The sequence below is a fragment of the Canis lupus genome, chromosome 8, assembly GCF_011100685.1.
Source record: "Canis lupus familiaris isolate Mischka breed German Shepherd chromosome 8, alternate assembly UU_Cfam_GSD_1.0, whole genome shotgun sequence".
In the NCBI taxonomy this organism is placed as follows: Eukaryota; Metazoa; Chordata; class Mammalia; order Carnivora; family Canidae; genus Canis; species Canis lupus.
This window is the reverse complement of record NC_049229.1, coordinates 10,798,537-10,822,647: the sequence shown is the minus strand read 5'-3', so window position 1 is coordinate 10,822,647 and position 24,111 is coordinate 10,798,537. Positions and strand designations below refer to the sequence as shown.

Below are 24,111 nucleotides of genomic sequence, written 5' to 3'. Positions count from 1 at the left end.
TGTGATATGTTTAAATTAAATGTATTACTTTCCCCTCCAAACTGACTCCTTTTTATAATTTAATCTCTTTGTCATCTAAGCTCAAAGTTTGGAGTCATCTTTGAATCCTCTGTAAAACTAGTAGTTGGACTCTAAAATTCTTGTCTCATTATTTTTGTACTACATATTCAGCTAAAATGAATTACTTTCTCTGCTTTGGGCCCGCTCAAATTATTTTCCAGTTTTTTCAATATCTAATGCAGTATATACATCCTATTCATTTATTCTTATGCATTCTTCAAAGCCCATTTTACTTATTTATTTTTAAAACTTGTATTTATTTCTTTTTAAAATATTTTATTTATTTATTTGAGAGAGAGAGAGCATGAGTAGGGGTAGAGGCAAAGGGAGAGGGAGAAGCAGATTCCCTGCTAAGTGCAGAACCTAATGCAGAGCTCAATCCCAGAACCCTAGGATCGTGACCTGAGCTGAAGTCAGCTGCTTAGCCCACTGAGCCACCCAGGTTCCCCTTTTAAAAATTTTTAAAAATATTTTATTTATTCATTTATTTTGAGACAGAGAGCTTAGGAGGAGGGGCAGAGGGAGAAGGAGAGAGAGAATCCCAAGCAGACTACACATTGAGCTTGGAGCCCAACACTGGGCTTGATCTCTGGACCCTGAGATCATGACCTGAACCAAAATCAAGAGTGAGACACTTAACCAACTGAACCACCCAGGCACCCCCAAAGCCCATTTTAAATGTCGTCTTTTTCTTAAAACCCTCCGTGAGCCTCCCAACAGGACTTTCCAGTAGTTGCTCTCTCCTTTAGGATCTAAAATTCTTTTATACCTTTCTCAGGGTACTCTCTAGTACCCAAAGTGAGTGTGTCTCTATCTGTGTTTGTGTGTGTCTACATATATCAAGTAGAGTAAATAAAGAGGATGCCTAAGGGAATGCTTAGCAAGAGATGGAGCCTGAGCTGGGTGGTGAGGGCTCATGGACTAGGCTCTGGCACAGGGTTTGGGAGCCGGCGTTAGGAAAGGAGAAAGTGGGGGGTGGCTGGTGGTGGCTTATTTTGGAGTTTCAGAACCATAATGGGGTAAGGGTGGCATCCTCCAAACAGAGAGATGGCAGCTATGGGTGACCACTTAAATATAGAGGAGGTATTTAAAAAGTAAATATCTGAAGGATAATAGGATCCAGGTTTCTCTCTGTGGGAGAAAGGAGTAACAAATATGGGAGGAAACTAGAATATGCTGTGTGATGCAGGATTGGAGGTATTACTGCAAACATATGGTTTTTCAATATATATGTTAGATAAATAAATAGAGCTGTAAATATGTGTGAGTATACATTTATAGTTACATATATAGATGCACTGTATGAGTGTATAAATATTCCCTAGTCACATCCACTAAGTGAGCCTGAACAGTGATACCCCAATAGCAGGTATATAAAATGCTTTCATATTTTCTGTATTTTAAAAAATGTTTCACAAAAGAATTTAAAACACACAAAGACACAGAAACCAGCACGAATAGGGCTCCCCCCAGACCAAACTCAGGACAACTTGAACATCAAAATAAATAATGATAGAAACAGATTATAATAACAGATTATAACCCATTTAATAGGAAACTCTGATCTTATACTGATATAAATAAATTAAAGCTTTGCTGAGGAAATATTTATGCAATTTCAAAAAATCTCCTCCCCCCAAAATGCTTATTAATTACAAACAGGAAAGAAATAACTTTATAGTGGAGAAGCCTGGCAGACACCACTTTATTAAAATAAATATCAATAATGAGACTAATTAGGGATCCCTGGGTGGCTCAGCAGTTTAGCGCCTGTCTTCAGCCCAGGGCGTGATCCTGGAGCCCCTGGATCGAGTCCCACATCGGGCTCCCTGTATGGAGCCTGCTTCTCCCTCTGCCTGGGTGTCTGCCCCTCTCTCTCTCTCTCTCTCTCTCTCTCTCTCTTGCGCGCGCGCGCTCTCTCTGTCTCTCATGAATACATAAGTAAAATCTTGAAAAAAAAATAATGAGACTAATTAAAATGTGCCACTTGATAGGATGCGATTGTTACCAAACTCAAACTTGTTGGTGCACCTGATGCATATAAGCCAACACCTTAGACACTAATTTTGAAGCAGAGGGCAGCCAAAGGAGAAGGCAGGAAATTATTCCCAAGGCTGCTGTATCCCGTTAAGCCTAGAGACAGCTTATGTACGTTTGGGGAAGGAGGTGAATGAATACATGAGAGGAAGGTGAAGGATTTCTTGACACCTTGAAGGGAGTGGAACTTGAAACAACGTAGAAGAATGCATTCTTCTGGACAACGAGGTACCATTTGGTACTGTTAAGATCAGGTATGTCAGATAATTTCAAGACAAATGTTATTGTTGAGTCCCCATTAGGTTTCTAAAATCAGTGGGTAAACAGAGAGTAGTAGTGGAAAAACCAAAGTTAATGATTGATAAGAGGTACGTAAGACATAATTAAGGAATAAAACAGTATGTGCAGCTAATAATGCAACTAATACAACTGTAGCTCTGCTTATGCTTTCAAAACAGGTTGAGGAACCAAGCATCTGGCTCACAATGAGAAGAACACAGCATCACTTCTGTGACAGTCCTGTCATAGACACTTACCATGTCTAATCATAAATATACATCAGAGATGGAAAGTGAAAGCCATTGTGCAAAATAATTGGCCAGGAATTTTGAAAAGTGTCAAGGACATGAAACTCAAGGAAAGACTGATGAAGTGTTCCGGATTGAAGGCAACTAAAGATACATGACAAGTAAACACACTGCTTGATTCTCAACTGAATCCTTTTACCGTAAAAAACGTGATTGTGACATTGACCAAACGTAATGTATCGCATAAACGTTTTGGTCTTGGTAGATAGTGACTACATAGTTGAGGATGCTTAATTAGTAAGACCCACACACTGAAGTATTTAGGGACAATGTGGCATCGTGTCAGCAAATCGCAAATGGTTCAGAAAAAGATGTTCTTTGTCCTATACTTGCAACATTATCGAAATCTTGAGACTGTTTCAAGACTGAAAATTATATTCAAAACGCTGAGTATACTGGAAAAACGCACTTGACTTGGAGCCAAGTGGCCATGAGTCCCAATTCCACCGGCGACTCCGTGTGTGACCTTGAGTAAGGCGCTCGGTCAGGCCCCAGAGTCTCAGGCTATAAAACAAGGAGTAGCAAGTAACAAGGCCCTCTAGGGTCCCTTCCATGGCTGACATGACACCATCCACACCCACAGCACTCACTGCCTGAATTTCCTCAGGCTGCAGCTATATCTTGGCTTTCAGACGCCCCACTGCCGCCCCTAGGGATTCTGGCTGGCGCTGACACAACAGACAAAAATAGTTGTGGCCAAGATCTCCCGACTGCACAGCCACTGCCCTGGCCTCGATCAACTTGGGCAGCTCTCTCCCCCATCGCTCTTTCGGCGGTGGAGCAGTCACGCCTGCCAGAGTGGGTGCTCGATGGCTCGGCGGCCGGCTGCGGGGGCCTAGGATCGGCCGCGCGGCGCGGGCGGGCTTCCAATCGCCGGCTCCCGCCGCGCTCGCGGCTCCGAGCCGCCCGGCCCCGCCCCGCGCGCGCCCCTCCCGTCGCGCTGCCTCGCGGTCGCCGCCGCCGGCGAGTCTCGGCGCTGCCCTGCTGCGCTGTGGAGCCTGTTACGTGGCAGGACTGGGAGCGACGCTGAGCCGTGGGGGACCCCAGGAGGTGAGCAGCCGGGGGCCCGGGGAGTGGAGACGCTGCGGCGCGAGGGGGCGGTGGCCGGGCTGCCTGCCCACTAGGAGGGACCTCCCGCCGGGGCCTGCGCTGTGAGGTGGGCGGCTTGGGCGTCCCCAGGGTGATCGCGGCTGCGAAGTGGGTGAGGCAGCTGGGACCCTGGGTGCGGGGACACGGGTGGAGGGATCAGGTGTCGTGGCCGAAGGGGCCGGAACCCGCCGCGGAGGGGCTCCGTTGCGGCGCGGGGACGGCCGGATGGCCGGCGCGGCCAGTCCTCCTCGCCGGGCTCGGGGAGAGCCTGGTTGTACCCGAGCCCAACAGGTAGGCGTGGACTCTGCCCGGCGGCGGCGGCGGCGGCGGCGGCGGCGGCCGGCTCTCCCTGCGTGCGGGGAAGGTCGGGAGGTCGGGCCCGCCCGAGTGGCGCCCGCGGCGCCCGGGTCGGTCAGGAGCGGGCCCCAGCCCGGGCTCCGCGCGAGGCTCTCGCAGCGCCCGCACCTCACCCTCGCGGCGGGTTCCCAGAAGCTCTGGAGACGGAGCGGATATCGCCTCCCGCCGGAGGACTGTTCCAGTCCTCTCAGGGAGAGAAAGCCCTTGCTGGAGTAGCGTTTGCTTAGTGTGAGGAGACATTTCCTCTTACCGTGCTCTCGGCCAGCCGGACGTCGTTTCGAGGGACTATCAAGTGTTCGGAAACTTTATAAAAGTGCTTTCTGGTACTGACTAATCACAATAATGTATACCTCTGGCGAGGTAAGAGGTTTTCATAACTGTCAAGTCAGATAATAGAAGCCAAATGATGAGCTCCTTCCTTAAAGATCATAATTGTACGTTATTCTTAGGTGCGCTCACTTATTCAGGTACGCAGCGCCTTTTATGTGGAGGCTTCGCACCCCGAAGGAACTCACAGCCTAGAGGAAACGTTGAAGGCAGCGGGGGAGAACGTGCCCACAAGTACTGTTCACAACTTTTGGAGATAATCTAGTGAGGCTAAAGTGTGAGGAAAGCAGAAGTCTCCTAAGAGCTGAGCATTCAGATGGATGGGGAGAGAAGACTTACCTTGTTTCATTTTCCACATGTTTTAGAAAGTGTGTCTGTGATAAAGTCATTTTAGATCACTGATGAAGCTGAGACTTCTATTTTAATACCCTTACTTTTTTTTTCTTTTTTTTTTTTTTAATTTTTATTCATTTATGATAGTCACAGAGAGAGAGAGAGAGAGAGGGGCAGAGACACAGGCAGAGGGAGAAGCAGGCTCCATGCACCGGGAGCCCGACGTGGGACTCGATCCCGGGTCCCCAGGATCGCGCCCTGGGCCAAAGGCAGGCGCCAAACCGCTGCGCCACCCAGGGATCCCACTTTTTTTTTCTTTAATAAAATGGATAAGCCGTCAAGATTTATATAACAAGAATAGTGACAGTTGGAAAAAGTACTGGAGGTTGGATTTGTCTTAAAATGCAGTTATTTTATATAGATAGCAGTAATATAGGAAAAAAGACTTCTGACCTGATAAGTCAGGAGACCTGAATTTAAGTACTTTGTTTTTAAGCAGTGCATCTGTCTTCAGGAAGGGGAATGAGGCCATGTATGACTTTTATGACCCCTTCTTAATTATCCTATGAATAGAATGAAGATTAAACTGGATTTCTTTTTTAAATATTTTATTTATTTATTCATGAGAGACACAGAGAGAGGCAGAGACACCTGAAGAGAAGCAGGGTCCCTGAGGGAGCCCTATGCGGGACCCATCAGGGATCACACCCTGAGCCAAAGGCAGACACTCACCCACTGAGCCACCCAGGCGTCCTAAAACTGGATTTGTTTAGGCCCCTTACTATTCTAAAATTCTTTTTGTTCTAAATCTTGGGTAACTAGTTTAATGACCTCTGCATTAAAAAGAGAGAGAGAGGAGAGAGAGAGAGAGAGAGAGAGAGAGAGAAATAACTTTTTTGGAGTATGTATCCTGAATCGCTAATCTTAAAACCATGGTATGGTTCTAATTTCACTAAATACAATGTTTTATATGTATACTTTTTCAGTAACTTAGTTGTACTTATTACCTAGATAAAGCTTCTCTGTCAGTAAATATACAACAGCATCTATTCATATGCTTTTGTTATATACATATTTTTGTGTATGGGCCCAAAATATACCTCATTTATTTAGTACATTTTTTATGTAAGTAAAATTATCAGAAAGTTGAAATTACCTATTGAAACACCAGGAAAAAAAATTTTCTTCAATATTTTGGGAGGAGATCTGAAAAGAAAAGAAAGAAAAACATATATGTATAAAGTCCTTTCATCTTAATTCTAATGTCCAGAAGACTCTGGAAGGTTTTTTTTTTTAACTTATTTGGCAGCAAAGTATAACATGAACTGACATGAAGCTATTTATAGTCATTATTTAATCCCACCTTATGAGAGTGTGTTTTATCTTTTGCTGCAGAAATATCAATGAATTTGGTTGATGGAATGCTGCCTCAGACTGTCCTGCAGATTAGAGGTACTAGATGGTATGTTCAGTGTATTACTTGGGCAGGGCTATAAGGGTGGCAGCCAGAAGGCAGAGTAATAATGGAGTTGTTCCAGGGAAACTATACTTGCAAAGTTAGGAGCCTAGCTGGGCATCTGGCAAGGAATAAGAAGCAGTGTCTGTCAATAAAAGCCCTCCGGTAGACCTCCAAGAAGGTAAAAATGTAGCTAAATTCTAGGCGGGGTATTCCACGGGATATGTTGTAAATTAGAAGTGGGAGCCATGAGGAAAAGCCAAAATGTCAGAGGATGGTGTGGATTAAGGCTGCTTCTGTGAATGCTGAACCTGATTAAGAGTCACAAACATAATTGAATTTAAATTTATTTATTTATTTATTTATTTTTATTTTTTATATTTAAAGATTTTATTTATTTACTCATGAGAGACAGAAAGAGAGAGAGGGAAGCAGAGACACAGGCAGAGGGAGGAGCAGGCCCCAGGCAGGGAGCCCGATGTGGGACCCGATCCCTGGCCAAACTGCTGAACCACCCAGGGATCCCCGAATTTAAATTTTAAAACTAAAATAATTAATTTAAATTTTTAAAAAAGGGTCACAAACAGTTTGAAGGGGAAAAAGAGGGGAGATTCTAAGGCAAGTGGGGTCTAATGGCTAAACTAAGAAGTCCTAGGTGACAGATTGCATGTACAGCAAATAAAAGGATAGAGTTATTGGAAAATTGGGCAAGAATTCTTGGCCTCTGCTGCCCTGGAGGAATAATGGCATCTTGTGCACTTTGCTCTTGTACTTAGCAGTCTCATGCTGCCCTGCTTTTTAAAATGTCTCTACTTTATTAATTAGTATTTTGATTGCTTCCATCACTGTTAGCATCCTGCTGTGACTTCTTCCTGATCTCAATGACATTGCTCTTTTACTTTTAATATGGGACTCTATTCTACCCTCTAGAATCTGGATAATTGGATTATTAGTCATGTCTAAATGTTGAATGAATAGGCTCTGAGAGACTGAGAGACTTAGGTCAGTAAAGTTCATGATCTTTGAAACAATTTCTGTATAGCTTTTTTTTTTTTTTTTTTTTAAGAAAACGTTCTTTGTTTTCTTCTTAATGGAATTTCAACTTGGTACCAAGTAGTAAGATTGTTTATATAGTTACTTTGAGATGAGTGAGGTGGGAGATAAGAGAAGAATAAACTTTCTATCTTAAAATGTACCGTCTGGCACTCCCAGTGCCCTGCCTTCCAAGGGGGAGTTGGAAGAGTTGTTTTGTGGAACAAACAGTGATAAAAATTGTCAAGAATATCCAAAGACTAAACTAACACTGCTGATACTTATTGATTTACTGTCTAGATGAAAGTTGATGTCTCTAGAAGACCTCACACTTTAACAGAAAACCGTAGAGTACGGAAGACTTGGAGGAGAGTGAAGTGATAAAAAAAAAAAAAAAAAGAGAAAAGAAAGAAAGAACAATAGAGTTATAATGATTACGTGCTTTAGTGGGTATGGCAGTACCTGTCAATAATAACGATTAGACTTTATGAAGAGAATATATGAAGTAGTTGAGGGAACATGGACATTGAAACCAGACAGATGAAGCCATTATCTTATTCTGCTTAAATAACATTTCGACCTTGGACATATTTCTTGTTACCATCACCTGTAAAATGAGGATAATAATATTTAAGTTTCAGTGTTATAAGGATTAAACGTTTCCACTAAGTAATTTGTCAAAAAATGTTAGTTCCTTTTCCCATCACTGCCTTAGAGTTGGTTCATACTGCTGAGTTTCCCCACAACACTTCCTTTTACCCTTCAGGGGCTTTCTTTTTTTGTAATCTGGGAGGAGAATTGCAAGAGCCCACAGAACTTTAGTGGAGCCCTCATTGGCAATCTCCTTCACCTAATTCAGTTTCTGTCATTGCTCTCATCCCTAATGGGAATCTGCAGTACTTCAGAAAAACAGAAGAGGAAGGTAAAGTAAATAGCATCCCCACTTGTGGCGTTTCTTATGCCAGTTTATAAATTTCCCTTTAACTCCTATTTCTTTCCTCTTTCACCCTAACTTCTGTATGTCAAAGGATGTGTTCTCCATTGGTTCTTACGGAGCTGTGTGCATCTGCCATTCCTATTGGCTTATAGTATGTACTGATAAGCAGCAGTTTCCCCATCCCTACCAAGTTTGCAGGAAACAGTCTTGCAGAATCTCGCTGGACTAGATGTATTTTCATTATATATTAAAATAAGATTGTAGGGACGCCTGGGTGGCTAAGTGGTTAAGCCTCTGGCTCAGGGCATGATCCCAGTGTCCGGGATTGAGTCCCACATGGGGGGCTCTCTGTGAGGAGCCTGCTTTTCCCTCTGCCTGTGTTTCCGCCTCTGTGTGTGTGTGTGTGTGTGTGTGTCTCATGAATAAATAAATGAAATCTTTAAAAAAAAAAAAAAGATTGTAGTGCTGTGCCTGGGCATGTTACAAATTAGATTTTTTGTGATATGACAACAAATATGAATTAAATTGATTTTATGAGAATTTGTAGTCAGAATTCCCCCTAAAAGTTAAATTTATGGTGTAATACACTGTTTTAATTTAGGAGTATAATGTGAAACTTAATTATAAATATGAATAATACAGATTTTTTTGGGATCCCTGGGTGGCTCAGAGGTTTAGTCCCTGCCTTCGGCCCAGGGCATGATCCTGGAGTCCTGGGATCGAGTCCCACATTGGGCTCCTTGCACGGAGCCTGCCTCTCCCTCTGCTTCTCTTTCTGCTTCTCCCTCTGCTTCTCCCTTTGCTTCTCTCTCTCTGTGTCTCTCATGAATAAATAAATAAAATCTTTTAAAAAATAAACAAGTATGAATAATACAGATTTTTATGTGAACTGATATACTAGTTTAATTAAAAGCATCTTTATTCATATTCTAGGAGTAGCTAAGAGAAGATTCTGTTCATATTTAAAATATTTAATGTTAGATAATTTGATCCAAAATATTAATCAGAAATGGCCACTTTTAAGTAGGTGTGATATTAACTTGTATAGTCTTCTAATAAAAAATCTTATCATAGGGCAGCCCCGGTGGCTCAGCGGTTTAGCGCCGCCTGCAGCCTAGGGCGTGATCCTGGAGACCCGGGATTGAGTCCCACATCAGGCCCTCTGTATGGTGCCTGCTTCTCCCTCTGCCTGTGTGTGTCTCTGCCTCTCTCTCTCTCTCTCTCTCTCTTTCTCTCTCTCCCTGTGTCTCTATGAATTAAAAAAATAAATAAAAATAAAAATCTTATAGTATGAACAAAATGGAATACCTAAATTTTTTGATTTATAGTATTTAATGATTAGTATTTCAAAGATTGTGTTCTATATAAAGCATTAGTCACCCAACATTCCCAGCTGGTGGGGCGGGGGGGGGGATGGTAGTGGGGTGCTGCAGGGTGGCTCAATGGGTTAAATGCCCGGCTTTTTTTTTTTTTTTAAGATTTTATTTATTCATGAGAGGGGGGGCGGGTGTGGCAAAGACACAGGCAGAGGGAGAAGCAGGCTCCACACACGGAGCCCGACGTGGAACTCGTGGAACTCGATCCCAAGTCTCCAGGATCAGGCCCTGGGCCGAAGGCGGTGCTAAACTGCTGAGCCACCCGAGCTGCCAAACGTCCAACTTTTGATGTGGACTCACATCTCAGTATCTGGGTTGGTTTAGGTCTTGATCTCAGAGTCATGAGTTCCTGCCCCACGTTGGGCTCCCTGCTCAATGGGGAGTCTGCTTCTTCCTCTGCCTGTGTCTCTACCTCTCTCTCTCTGTCTCTTATGAATAAATAAAATATTTTAAAAATAAATAAATAAGTAAATAAAGCAGCTAGAGTTATGACCCACTAACATGCATTGTTACAGGTTTGCTATTATGACATGCTTAGTATCCTTTAATTTTTTAAAAGATTTTATTCATTTTATTCATGACAGAGAGAGAGAGAGAGAGGCAGAGATACAGGCAGAGGGAGAAGCAGGCTCCATGCAAGGAGCCTGATGTGGGACTCGATTTCGGGTCTCTAGGATCAGGACCTGGGCTGAAGGCGGCACTAAACCGCTGAGCCACCGGGGCTGCCCACTATCCTTTAATTTTAACAATTTACCTGTCTCCTCTGTGTTGTTCCCCTTGCCATTTTCCTAACACTCCCCTTTTAATTCTTTGGGCCCCTTTTCCTTGGAAGAGTTAGGAGATGAGGCTGATTTTGTGATTTACTGAAAGATGTAGGAGTAACTAGATAGAGAAGGAGCCCAAATATAAACTAATGATCTCCACTCTCCCCTGCCATTTGTTTTGCACATTTTATTCCTTATGTTTTGATGTAAAAATACTGTTTTTCCTTTTTCCTCTGAGGAAAGGTGATTCTGACAAATGGTGGTGTGAATTTTAAAAGTTAGGAATCTAACAAAAGTTTAGTTTGTTTATTGGTCTTTAAGGATTTCATTTTAAAAGTTTTAAAATCGGGATCCCTGTGTGGTGCAGCGGTTTGGCGCCTGCCTTTGGCCCAGGGCGTGATCCTGGAGATCCAGGATCGAATCCCACATCGGGCTCCCGGTGCATGGAGCCTGCTTCTCCCTCTGCCTATGTCTCTACCTCTCTCTCTCTCTGTGACTATCATAAATAAATTAAAAAAAAAATAAAAAAATAAAAAAAAATAAAAGTTTTAAAATCACTAAAAATTAGAGAAAGAGAAAAGAACATAATCTATAATGTTACTACTCTAATAATTATGGTTAAGATTTTTAAATCATGATTTGGAAAAATATTTGAAGAATCTCATGATCTAGGTGATAAAGTGGAGAAGCCAAACATATTTTAAGGACCATCAGTGTAAAAAAAAAAAACAAAACCATAAGTATAATGAAAAAAGTGCTATACCAAGAGGAAACAGTATAAGAATAATCATGAAAGCTTTCCTGAAGGAAGTCATTTTTTTTAGCTGAATTTTATTATTTTCTTCAGATTTATTTATTTTAAAGAGAGAACGTGTGTGTGTACACAGACGGGAGGGGCAGAGAAGAGAGAGTCTTAAGCTGACTCCTTGCTGACTGACTGGGGCTCCATCTCAAGACCCTGAGATGATAATCTGAGCCAAAACCAAGAGTCAGATGCTTACCCAACTGTGCCACCCGGGCGCCCCTACCTGAATTTTAATATAGTAAGTTTATTTAGAAAGAAAGAAGCAAGATATTTCAGATTCAAAGATGCAGTAAATACAAGATTTAGAAATCAAGAAGATAAAATAGTATTAAAGAACTCTAATATTATAAATGTGTCAGCAAACTAACTTTAGGGCTATGCCTAGATATATTTAAAGTACAGTTAAAAAAACAAAACAAAGACTTCTTCTTTACCAGGGGCAGCCTCCCTTAGGCAACATCTTAAGCATGACCTAAAGCTAAAGCTCACTGTAATTTGTGAGTTTGTATTTTGTAACCTATAATTTTGCAAAGCCTGAATCACATGTCAAAGAGAATCTTAATTTAGGTCAAGAGAGAATGATCCAGCTTCTTTCTAGATTAATTCTAATTATTGTTTTGTTTTGTTTTGTTTTGGGGGGAAGTTTTGGATTTTAAGATTTATGCATGTTCCTTGAAGTGTGGGAGATTCTTGAGAGGGTTTTTTTGTTGTTTGCTTTATGTTTATTGAGCAAAACTGAGAAAACTAAAGACTGGAGGCTGAGTTGAAGCTGTAGTGATGGCTTTTAGAGAAGTGAGAGTTGAAGAAAGTAATTGAAATTTACATATGATATATTTCAAAACTTCAGGCACTTGATACATTTGGGAATTAGTTCCATTTACTTAAAATGGCTTGTTCATTTTGTATATTAGTCTTTTCATGCTCTGGAAACAAAAAACTAACAAAGCAACAGACCAATCTTAATTTTGTGTTTGTTGTTCTCATTTGGGATTTTTCCTCTTTTCCCTCTTAACAGTGGTATAATGAATCATTTTAAGAAACTAAATGACCAAAAAGACTAGGAAGATTCGGGATCCCTGGGTGGCTCAGCAGTTGAGTGCCTCCCTTCGGCCCAGGGCATGATCCTGGAGTCCTGGGATTGAGTCCCACATGAGGCTCTCTGCATAGAGCCTGCTTCTCCCTCTGCCTGTCTCTCTGGCTCTCTCTGTGTCTCTCTCATGAATAAATAAAGTCTTAAAAAAAAAAAAAAAAGATTAGGAAGATTCTTTTTCCCTGTAAATTTTAACCATAATTTTAAATATGTTCTTATCTCTACTAAAATAGATCTTTAAACCCTAGATAGAAAAAATCATGTTAACACAATCAGGACTGACATAATCTGTAGGCTGTTTTGTTTTGTGTTATTTTTAAAATTGTTGTAGCTGGGATCCCTGGGTGGCACAGCGGTTTGGCGCCTGCCTTTGGCCCAGGGCGCGATCCTGGAGATCCAGGATCGAGTCCCACATCGGGCTCCCGGTGCACGGAGCCTGCTTCTCCCTCTGCCTGTGTCTCTGCCTCTCTCTCTCTCTCTGTGACTATCATAAATAAATAAAAATTAAAAAAAAAATTGTTGTAGCTGAGGGGTGCCTGGCTGACTCACTTGGTAGAGCATGCAACTTTTGATCTTGAGATTGTGATTTCAAGCCCCACATTTAGTGTAGAAATTATTTAAAAACAAAATCTTTTAGGGTGCCTGGGTGGTTTCGTCATTTAAGTGTATGACTAATGATTTCAACTCAGGTCATGATCTCAGGATTGTGAGATCAGACTCCTTTGGATCCATACTGGGTGAGGAGCCTGCTTAAGATTCTCTATCTCTCCTTCCTCTCCCTCTCGCCCTTACCCCAAAATCTTTTAAATAAATAAAATTGTTGAAGCTGAAAAAAATGAAATTCTTAAAGGTGCTTACACTTCTTTGCCGACATAGATTTGATGTGGACTCATTGTCAGATGGAAGACCTAAGAACACTATACAGAATGTAAACGTTAGCCTTTAGACAAAGCCATTAGCCTTTCTTACATTATGCTAAATCTTTGAAGACTGAACATGATATTTAAGTTGAACCATGTGAGGGGTGCCTGAGTGGCTCAGTGGGTTAAGCGTCTGCTTCACATCGAGCTCTGCTTCGTGAAGAGCCTGTTTCTTCCCCTCTCTCTGCCTGCTGCTCTGTCTGCTTGGGCCCTCTCTCTCATTCTCTGTCAAATCAGTAAATACAAATAAAGTAAATTGAACCATATGATGAATTTGCTGACACTCAGCTATTTTTTGACCTATAAAAATGGCAGTTCAATAGTTCAACTTACTAGTAGCTTAGATGTTCTTAAACATTTCCATTAAACTAGTATTCATACCAGAAGAGGGGAGTGAACTTTTGGTGGGGGAGTGATTTTTTTAAAAGATGTTTAGAAAAAAAAAAAAAAAAAAAAGATGTTTAGAAAGGCTTGTCATGCTTAGAATTCCTCTGAAGGTTTATGTTTTATCTTAAAACACTTTATTAATTTTGCCTTCTACTGCATATTAAATGCACATTTATTTTCATATAAAATAATAAGTTAATATCAGAGGGGAAATGGTTAAGTAAAATTTGATCCTCCAGCATATGTATTCTGTTGGTACACTCACTGCTGGGGATATCCCACTCTGAGAGCCATAGTAGACAGTACCTTAGAACCTTAGGTCTAATACACAGTGACTATTTTTCTCAATGTAAAAGACTTCAGGGATTAAAATTATAACTGAGTCACTAGGAGTATCTATCATACACAAACTACAGACAGTTACTACAATGGAAGAGAAATGTATGGTCTAAGAAGCTTTGAAGGACATTTGTAAGCTTAGCTCAACTATTGGCTTTATGTTAGCATATGTAATATTTGACTATAAAGTAATATTCTTGTGCACCTTTTTAAAATATAGGAAGAGTGGCTGAAACAGGTACCTGTTAATGTTTTTTATGGGACAACTTAAGTCTGGAAATTACTGTTGTGCAGTGTTTTGGTTAATACTTCAGACTACATCGCATTCATAGAGATTCATAGTACATACTATGAATACCCTGAGACATCTTTTGGGTAGCTTTGTTTATTACTAGATTCTCATACTTATTAAAATAAGGAATCTCGTATTCATATTTTAGGAAACATTACAGTGATCTATTGTTCCGTATTATTCACAAATTCTCTACAAGTTCTGAGCTTTTTTATTTTTTAAGATTTTTATTTATTTATTCATGAGAGATTCAGAGAGAGAGAGAGAGGGAGAGAGAGGCAGAGACACAGGCAGAGGGAGAAGCAGGCTGCATGCAGGGAGCCTGACGTGGGACTCAATCCCAGGTCTCCAGGATCATGCCCTGGGCCGAAGGCAGGCGCTAAACCGCTGAGCTACCCAGGGATCCGAAGTTCTGAGCTTTTTAAAAAATGGCTGATTTCAAGGTGTTTGAGCGGTTTGATTGGATCAAAGAGTGGCAGTAGAGTATCTGGTGGTTAAAGCACATATATCTGGAGTCTGATTGCTTATGTCTACATCCAGGTTCAAAGTGACCTTAGGACTACTACTTGGTTTCTCTGTGCCTCAGTTTCTTTGTCATCTAAAAATACCTCTTGAACAATTTTGTGAATTAGTTGAGAAAATGTAAAGCACATATAGTAAGTGGCCAATAAATGTTAGCTTCTGTCAAAAATAATGGCTGGCATTACAGTGGGAACAGCAGTTTTACAAACATTTTTTTCAAGTAGCATAACTATAGTTTGAAAAATATGTTTAATATATGTTTACTTTTGATGAACTAATCACTTTGCGATCTCAAAAGAAACAAAAATGGAAAATAAGAGAAAATTAGAAAAATAAGCAGTCTCCAGATACATGGAGTTGAAGGGTGTGGTTATATTAAAACATGATAGTTTGACTGCATTTGTATTCATCTTCCTACAGTGAAACTTCTGGTAAGAACAGAAACATCTGTTTTTTTGCAAAAAGCATTTGCTGATCCCATTGATAGTGCATACATGGAGATCACAGGTGCATTTTAGAATGGATATTTAAATGTGGGATTACTATTATGAATTGTCTACTTTTTGTAGTAATTTATATGAGGAATATTGAGGACATTAGAGAGAACTTGGCTTTGATTATGATCTCAATCTTTTTACTGAATTATTTATTATTGCATTGTGTTAGCTATTTTGCTTCTTGATGGATCATTTTACACCACAATATTGCTGCTGCCTAAGGAAAAAAAAGTCTCTTCAGCAGTCCTAATGACCTCTAAAAAGGGTAATTTTATTCTTAAGATAGGATTTAAAAAAAAAGATTTTATTTATTTATTTGTTTATTTACTTATTCATAAGAGACCCATGGAGAGAGGCAGAAACACAGGCTGAGGGAGAAGCAGGCTCTCTGTGGGGAGCCCAATGCGGGACTCCATCCCAGGACCCCCAGATCACAGCCTGAGTTGAAGGCAGACACTCAAGCACTGAGCCACCCAGATGCCCCTCTTAAAATTTTGATTTGATGTGGTAGTTAAATTTTCTCTGTGATACTGAGGTAATTTTTTTTTCTCTCACAGAATCATAGATATTGAGTGCAAACTTGTTTTTCACCTTTTGTATAGCTAGAAGATTTCTTCCAGAAACTGTTTCTCTAACATTTATTTAACTTTGTCCTTAATTGTTGTATCCTAATTTGTTAGTCTATTGTTTATATGCTTGTTCTTTAAAATTGGCATTTTTGAAAATAACCTAATGTGTCTCTCTCTCTTTTTTTTTTTTTTTTTGAGGACTGTCAGTACCAGGTCATAGTAGTATTAAGCAGATAGGCGAGACTCACTGAAAGGGAACAATCCAGATGGCTAAAGCAGCATACAGATTTGGTGGGTGTGGATGGGTAAAAGCTGCCTTTTGACTTCTGGGGCAGCATCATACCAGAATGTTGGGCCAAGCAAGAGGGACACAAGCAAGATAAAGAGAAGGAGTTGAAAAGTTAAATACCTGAAGAAATGTCAGGTAATGTAAATGAATGAGGCAGGCCAGGTGGCAGCTGTGGCCTGCTGGAGAGTCCTCCCTTAGATTTAGTCATTTGTTGCTGTATGGGGATTTGGAACCAGATTTTCATGTAAAATCTTATGTTTACATGTTGGTAAGTCACCTTCCCCTCAATATGTTGCAGGCTAACTTTGGCTGACAGGGTACCAGTTTGTGATTACATCTAGAAGGAGACTGTTGGGATGCCTGGGTGGCTCAGCAGTTGGGCATCTGCCTTCGGCCCAGGGCGCAATCCTGGAGACCCAGGATCGAGTCCCACATTGGGCTCCCTGCATGGAGCCTGCTTCTCCCTCTGCCTGTGTCTCTGCCCCACCCCCTTTGTGTCTCTCATGAATAAATAAATAAAATCTTTAAAAAAAAATAGAAGGAGACTGTTTTAAGATTTATATTAATTATGATCCGACACTGTGGGTAATTTTATACCAGCAAACTCTGGGAGAAAAAAAATGAATGAATGAAAGAAAAGCCTCCCCTAGGTCTTCCATCTGATTTTCTAATACATCATTACTTACTGGCTTCTCTATAAAAGATTGAGATTTATTTAGGGGAATATGAGCTATATATTTAAAATCTTTTAGTTTAATTACCTGTAGCAATCTGTCTATATTTTCATACAGTTCTAATTACCTGTTTCTGTTTAGTTGGGAGTTTTATAATTTATCAAATTTATTTTTGATACATTAGTGAATAGGAGTACCCATCTATTATATATAGTGTCTTCCCTGTTTAAGGTTCTTGATGATAGTTGTCTCTCTTATAGGTAATAGTGATGATTTTTTTCTTAAGCCAATGTGTGTGTTTTTTTCTTAAGCTTTTCCCTTCTAATTAAAAAAAAATTTTAACATAAACTCTAAACCCAATGTGTGGGCTCAGACTCAGTACCCCAAGATCAAGAGCCTCATACTCTACCACTGAGCCAGCCAGGCATCCCCGCTTGTGTGTTTCTGAGTTTATTAAATAATTTTTTCCAACTTTTTATTGTGATCTTTCAAAAAAATACAGAAAAAGCATAGAACAGTAAAATGACCATTCATACTCCCACTGTCTACATACAGCTGTTAATATTTTGCCATATTTTTCCCGGTGCATGGAGTCTGCTTCTCCCTCTGCCTATGTCTCTGCCTCTCTCTCTCTCTCTCTCTCTATCATAAATAATAAATAAAAATTTAAAAAAAATTTTTTGCCATAATTTATAGTTGATTTATTCACTTAATGATTCAAAAATGAGTTGTAGATTTGTTGCTTTGCTACTATAAACTTGAGTATGCTTCTCCTAAATAAAATCCATAATCACAATGTCATCTTATAAATGTATGTGTGTATACAGTTACATGTTATTTATGTTCTGGAAAGTGTATGCTCAGGATATACTCATGAATTTAAAAAAACAAAACAAAACAAAATCTCTGTCTTTTTTTTTTATTATTTGCAAAAGCAGAAGTAAAAGCTGCTTTGGAGCTGGGTCGTAGCAGATAGAATCTTTATTGCTACTACCCCTAGACAATATCCATATAAGTGCCTTCAAAAACAGGACTTGTCTTTCACAAGGCTTACAGAGATAAGACTATTCTGGTTGAGATGAAACTTTTTCCTAAAACTCCTAGCCTCAAGCTACAGGCAGTGTCTTTATTAGGCTGGGGGATCAGATGCTAATGGGAATAATTCCTTCCATTTCAATCTCCAGGTAAATGACTGGGATATGTACCCAGGGAGAGGTCAGGTTTTATAGAATTTTAGTAGGAGGTCTGGATATTTGGTCATTTGTTGATATGTACCCATGACTCATTTTTAGTAACATGATATATATCCTACAAAGAAAATGGAAAACCTAATGCTTGAATAACCTAACCTAAAAATTTTCAAAATTTTAATGGAATGTCCCTTCTGTTTAGCAAGTTATTACATATGAATGTCAATAATGTTTTTCTGCTTTGTCTGTCTGCTCTCTAAAAAAGGAGTTCAACGGGATGCCTGTGTGGCTCAGGGCATGATCCTGGAGTCCCGGGATCAAGTCCCACATCAGGCTTCCTGCATGGAGCCTGCTTCTCCCTCTGCCTATGTCTGTCATGAATAAATAAATACAATCTTTAAAAAAAGGAATTCAAAAGTGGATTTTGTGTCACTGTTAAGAGTTTAGTATTGGATTTCCCAGTTTCACCCTAGAGCTGTTATTTTTTAAAATCTCCAATTTAATTATGCTTTGTGCTTTCTGTGGAAGATTTCTGGTTTTACATTTGCCTTCCTTGTAAAATTTGTTCTTTTTCTCTATTACAGACTTTTTTCTTAGGTATATTGACTGAAGTTTAACGAGAAGAATTGTGACCAGCTAGGAGAATTTTCTGCAAGGAATGGAATTAGCTCATAGCTTACTGCTGAATGAAGAAGCATACAATCAACTAGGTGAAGTTCAGAAGGCAGAGTTTATTTTCGATTGGTTGAGATATTTGGAGAAGCTCTTGCTAGCAACGAGCAAGGTAGGTAAAATTGCAAAAACTTTTTTTAAGTGCCAGATAATGTTTAGGTCCTTTGGTTTGCTTATCTCATTCTGTTCAGAATAAACCAAATTAGCTTTCAAATGCTAGGCCTTATTAAGAGTTTATAATGAAATATTACAAGAAGTTTGTGCTTTCAAAAAGTAGGAAAAAGGGGGTGCCTGGGTTGCTCAGTCCGTTACGTGTCTACCTTTGGCTCAGGTTATGATCCCAGGGTCCTGGAATCAAGCCCCATGTTGAGTGTCCCTGTACAGTGGGGATCCTGTTTCTCTATCTCCTCACTTGTGCTCTCTTTCCCTGTCTCTCTCTCTCTCTCTCTCAGATAAATAAAGGATTAAAAAAATTTTTTTAAAGCAGGAAGAAATCAGCCAGTATTTTTTGTATTACTTTAAAAAATGTATAAAAATATAAACTATAAACCACATTCTATTAGATTTCATTTTCATTATCTTCTTCACTTTCATATGCATTGAAGCCCTTATGTAATATATTGCTAAATATTGTAATGGAAGTTTTGCTTTTAAAAAGTTCTGAGCTTTTCAGGGAGAATTTTTCTTTTTTTTTTTTAAGATTTTACTTATTTATTCATGAGAGACACAGAAAAGAAAGGCAGAGACATAGGTAGAGGGAGAAGCAGGCTCCATATAGGAAGCCAATGCAGGGACTTTATCCGGGGCCTGGGCTGAAGGCAGGTGCTAAACCGCTAAGCCGCCCGGGCATCCCTTTAGGGAGAATTTGAATTTAAAAGTCTTTTAGTAAACATATTCACTCTTGAGCTTATGAAATAGTTTCCAAAAAAAGAAAACAATCACTCATACTTTTTACCTACATTTAGCAGTTAACATTTTACCATATTTGATTGATTTATTGAGCCATATGAAGTGATATTGCACCTAGATACTTCCATGTATGTCTCCTACTAAAAGTGAAGGTATTTTCCTCCATAATAACAATACCATATGTCATGCAAAAATGGTGCAAAGACACTACTCATGGACATTTGGAATTTAACAAGACAAAAATCCATATACTAACAAGTACTTCATTGTGGAAGCTTATGCCTTAGTGAGCACCTGAATACTGTTACTATTGTAATGATATTGTTATTCCTTTTTTCAGAAAATAAACAAAATAGAGTAACATTGCTGGCATTTAGATGTATAAGCTTGCAAAAAGAAAATTGCACTAAACTTAGAAAAAGATCTGAGTAACATAATCATTCATCATAAGGTTGACTCATGATGGATTGTAGATTGCTGGGTTTTTTTTTTTTTAAGATTTTATTTTATTTTATTTATTCATGAGAGACACAGAGAGGCAGAGACACAGGCAGAGGGAGAAACAGGCTTGCTGCAGGAAGCCCGATGCAGAGTTCGATCCCGGGACCCTGGGATTACGCCCTGAGCCGAAGGCAGATGCTCAACCACTGAGCCACCCAGGCACCCCAGTTACTGCTTATTTATACAGATATATAACAAAGAACCTCCAGTTAAAATACAAATTTGCTCTACCTTTCAACAGAAGAAAGATACAGAAGAAATAGAAGCCTTGTGTTTCTTCACAGAGACTGGTATATTGTGGCCCAGAGATTATTTTTTGAAGCTATCCACAGGGCAAAAAATTACCTTGTGTCGTTGTAATGACTATACCACCAACTTATTTGTAATTTTTAGTCAAAATGAATGCATTTTTCTGGAGTTTTTAATTCTTAAAAAACTATTAAAGAAACATTGTATTAGAAGATTACATGTAATTATGTTGACTTTGAATTGTATTTTTGTTACTTCCTTTCTAGAGTGATGTAAAGGAGAAACAGAAGGCTCTTGTTGAACAGCTCCTGTCTTTGTTGAACAGCTCCCCAGGGCCTCCTACCCGCAAACTCCTTGCTAAGAATCTAGGTGTTCTTTATAGTATCGGGGACACATTCTCTGTTTACGAGACAATCGATAAATGTAATGATCTTATTCGTAGCAAGGATGATTCTCCAAGTTATCTTCCCACAAAACTGTAAGTTGAACTAAAGAGATACAGACTTCTAGTTATAAAAAGCAAGTAAGTCAAGGGGATGAAAAGTACAGCATAGGGAATATCGCCAGTAATATTGTAATCATATTGTATAGTGACAAATGATAACTACACTAACTGTAGTGAGCAGTTTTTAATGTTTATAATTGTCAAATCACTATGTTGTACACCTGAAACAAATATATGTCTTCTATAAAAACATATTTTAAAGATACATACAAAAAGAATCTTAGTTGCGTGTTTAACAAAAAGATATTTTGAATGCTTCACATTTTGGGTGTTCTTTTAACTTCCTAGTTCTCAGTAGTAAAAATTAATAATAAATACCATATAGAAAAATACTCTTCTGAGCTTCTAAAAAGGTTAGCTTATTTACTTTCTTCATAGGATTCTGTTCATTATTTCATCTGTTATTTTAGAAAGAGTAGTTTTCCATAAATGTATGGTTCCACAATAGTAATTTTACAGAAATTTTTGTTGATCTAATTTTTAGCTTACAACAATGTATTTTACCATGAAGTTTTCAGACTTCAGATTTGAAAAGAACATTATTTCCTGTTTTTCTTATCTTGTATCTTTAACATTATCTTTGACTAATATATGAAGGTCAGTTTTATGAAAAATTAGTTTGTAAAGTTTGAGGGAATGGAGGTTTTGATTACTTGAAAATACATTTTTTCTCCTTACTGTTCTTGAAAGTGTAATTATTTGATATTCATGTAAGCATCATGCCTCAGGATTTAACAATGGAATAGAATATGGGCAGTTTTATCCTTTAAAATTAAATAGTCAACTTTACATGGGCTGAGATTTTTTTATTGCTGTTTTTTCGCTCATGACTAATATCTAATTTAAATGTTTCAGGGCTGCCGTGGTATGTTTGGGTTCCTTATACAAGAAGTTGGGTAGAATACTGGTTAACACCTTTACTGATACAGTGGGGAATATCCTTAAAGCTATGAAGAGTGCAGAGGTGAGTAAGCACAAGTTCATCCAAAGAATAAAAAGATAAACTGTAATTTTTATTACATACAAAGAAGAATAAAAAGATAGTATTTTACAGGTTTTATGGTTCCTTGAGCCAGTGAAAGTGTTTTGCCTATGGTAAGGTACATGGGTATGTATATAAATATATCCATAGATAAAATATTTCTAGGAGATGCACATATGTATTTTGTATATTAAATCTTTATTAGAAAATCAATAATGTAATTTGTGATTTTAGGTAAATCCAAATAGGCAAAAGCTAAGGTATTTCTCTGGTAGACCTATCCCTGCTTCTTCCTCTCACATCACCTTTTCCCCTAATACTAGTACTACATCAGTTGCTTGTCCACAATGATTCAGATACATAGTTGATAACTATTTGGGTGCCTGATGGATGGATTAGTATTCCGCCAGCATCAGAGAGGAGTAAGGAATATAACCAGGTTGGAGAAAAGCATGGAGAATATAAGTATGACCAGGATCTGGTTGACCTTTTAGTTGCCAGGGGAATATATTCTCAGCCTTAGCCTTATTGATTTGTGATCATTAACCACTGTGGAATACTCTTTGTTTTTGTAATTGTCTCTTCATTTGACTTCTAAGATAGTCATATCTTGCCAACTGGTTTCACCAATCATTTTTGAAATTAAAGCATTTGTATGTTTGTTTATCAAAAATTTTTAAATCTGTGGTCGCTCCCTAATATTTAAGGATCACTCAGGGCAGCTCAGGTGGCTCAGCGGTTTAGCGCCTGCCTTCAGCCCAGGGCCTGATCCTGGAGACCTGGGATCAAGTCCCACATAGGGCTCCCTACATGGAGCCTGCTTCTCCCTCTGCCTGTGTCTTTGCCTCTCTGTGTCTCTCATGAATAAATAAATAAAATCTTTAAAAAGAAAAAAAAGGATCACTCAGCACCTTTAAATATAAAAACAAAATACCAGTTCTTGTTCTTTTTTTTTTTTTCCCTCATCCAAAATTTACTTAAGATTTTATTTATTTATTCATGAGAGACACAAAAAGAGAGGCAAAGACACAGGCAGAGGGAGAAGCAGGTTCCATGCAGGGATCCTGATTTGGAACTCAATCCCAGGACTCTGGGATCATGCCCTGAGCCAAAGACAGACGCTCATTTGATGAGCCACCTGGGCGTCCCACCCTCAGCCAATATTTAAAAACATAGTCAAGCATTATATACAAATACAGAAAGCCTATATCAAGGAAAAATGAAAAATTTAACTCAATAATGCATTCATGCTAAGTACATTAGTATACACAGAACAAAATGATGCTGGAGAGTTTACAGACTTGGTGATGTAAAACAGTAGTTTCCAAGGAACTTACTTAATCAGATCTTCAAAGAGCCCTAGAAAACTTCATTTTTAACAAGGCCCCCACAAGATTCTAAGCCATGATTAAAAGTGTGGTTTAAGGAAGCACTTTTTCACCCTGTGTCAGATTATATATACAATAAAAGTAAATTATTATCAATTATTGAACAAAAAGCTTTTCTTTATAGAAACTATTGATACCTAAATACAAGATGGATTTTATTTTTTTTTATTTTTATTTTTTTCAAGATGGATTTTAAAATGAAATCATGTGTATTTGTATTCATAAAGATATATACACTAATCAAAGGCTATACAACATTAACAGCAAATCCAGGTACAAATGAAGATAATCCTCTGAACTCCATGTTTCATCGGGCATCAAAAACCAACAATCTTTTAGTCCTTTTCTTGTACATTATTTTATATCCACATTCTCTGCATCTGATTGGATCCCTGGATTTTATTTCGTTTTCTGTGTGACATTCTCCGCAGATATATATCATTGGCTGCTGCTTTGGGGGTTGAACGTCCTTCTGGGTGTCCATTGATAGTCCCTCCAAATCCTAACCAACCACTTCCCTGACCACGCAGCCCGGAGAAGCCTCCTACTCTGAGCTTCGAAGCGGATTACCACCAGTTCTTGTTCTAATCTTACCTAGAAAAGAAGTCTAGAAGACAGCTCTGAGATAATTTGTAAAAGAGAACTCATGCAGTAGAGAGGAGCAGAGAGGGAGGGAGAGACAAACTCCAAGCAAACTCCACGCTGAGCAAGGAGCCCCACTCAGAGCTTAATCTCAAGACTCTCAGATCACGACCTGAGCCAAAACCAGGAGTCGGGTGCCCAGCTGGCTATCCCACCCAGGCACCCCACCTTTTTTTTAATGTACCCGGGTAAAAAATTTGAAAGTTCAGATATAAAACATGCTAAATTTTGAGAAGAATGTAACTGATTTGGGATGCCTGGCTGGCTCAGTGAGTAGAACATGCAGCTCTTGGTTGTGGGTTTAAGACCTATACTGGGTGTAGAGATTATATAA

At 39.2% G+C, this 24,111-nt stretch overlaps 2 protein-coding genes across 15 annotated transcripts in view; one reads left to right on the top strand and one right to left on the bottom strand.

Annotated features, from left to right (window-relative positions):
* Window positions 1–3,598: 3,598 nt before the first annotated feature.
* The window catches only part of HEATR5A (HEAT repeat containing 5A), a 111,807-nt gene continuing 91,294 nt past the window's right edge, over window positions 3,599–24,111 (top strand). For 10 of the 14 annotated variants that reach the window (XR_005363102.1, XM_038544428.1, XM_038544423.1 and 7 more), the window contains exons 1-4: window positions 3,599–3,734; window positions 18,514–18,713; window positions 20,527–20,738; window positions 21,621–21,729. Coding sequence is in view for 13 of the 14 variants with exons in the window: in XM_038544428.1 (XP_038400356.1) it covers window positions 18,588–18,713; window positions 20,527–20,738; window positions 21,621–21,729 (447 nt within the window). In the remaining variant the exon portion in view is untranslated. Of the gene's footprint in view, window positions 3,735–3,918; window positions 4,065–6,185; window positions 6,253–8,180; window positions 8,201–18,513; window positions 18,714–20,526; window positions 20,739–21,620; window positions 21,730–24,111 lie in introns of those variants that run through there. The other 4 variants (XM_038544420.1, XM_038544418.1, XM_038544421.1 and 1 more) reach the window with 4 other exon arrangements.
* On the bottom strand, window positions 23,187–23,700 carry LOC119872826 (DNA-directed RNA polymerases I, II, and III subunit RPABC4-like). Its single transcript, XM_038544431.1, has 2 exons — window positions 23,327–23,700; window positions 23,187–23,289 (listed from the first exon to the last, which is right to left on the bottom strand). The coding sequence occupies exon 1, from the start codon at window positions 23,617–23,619 to the stop codon at window positions 23,443–23,445; it is 177 nt and encodes a 58-aa protein (XP_038400359.1). The 5' UTR covers window positions 23,620–23,700; the 3' UTR covers window positions 23,187–23,289; window positions 23,327–23,442.

Excerpts from the sequence above, each read along its gene's own strand:
- LOC119872826 (XM_038544431.1), bottom strand. The coding sequence starts at position 23,619 with ATGGACACCCAGAAGGACGTTCAACCCCCAAAGCAGCAGCCAATGATA.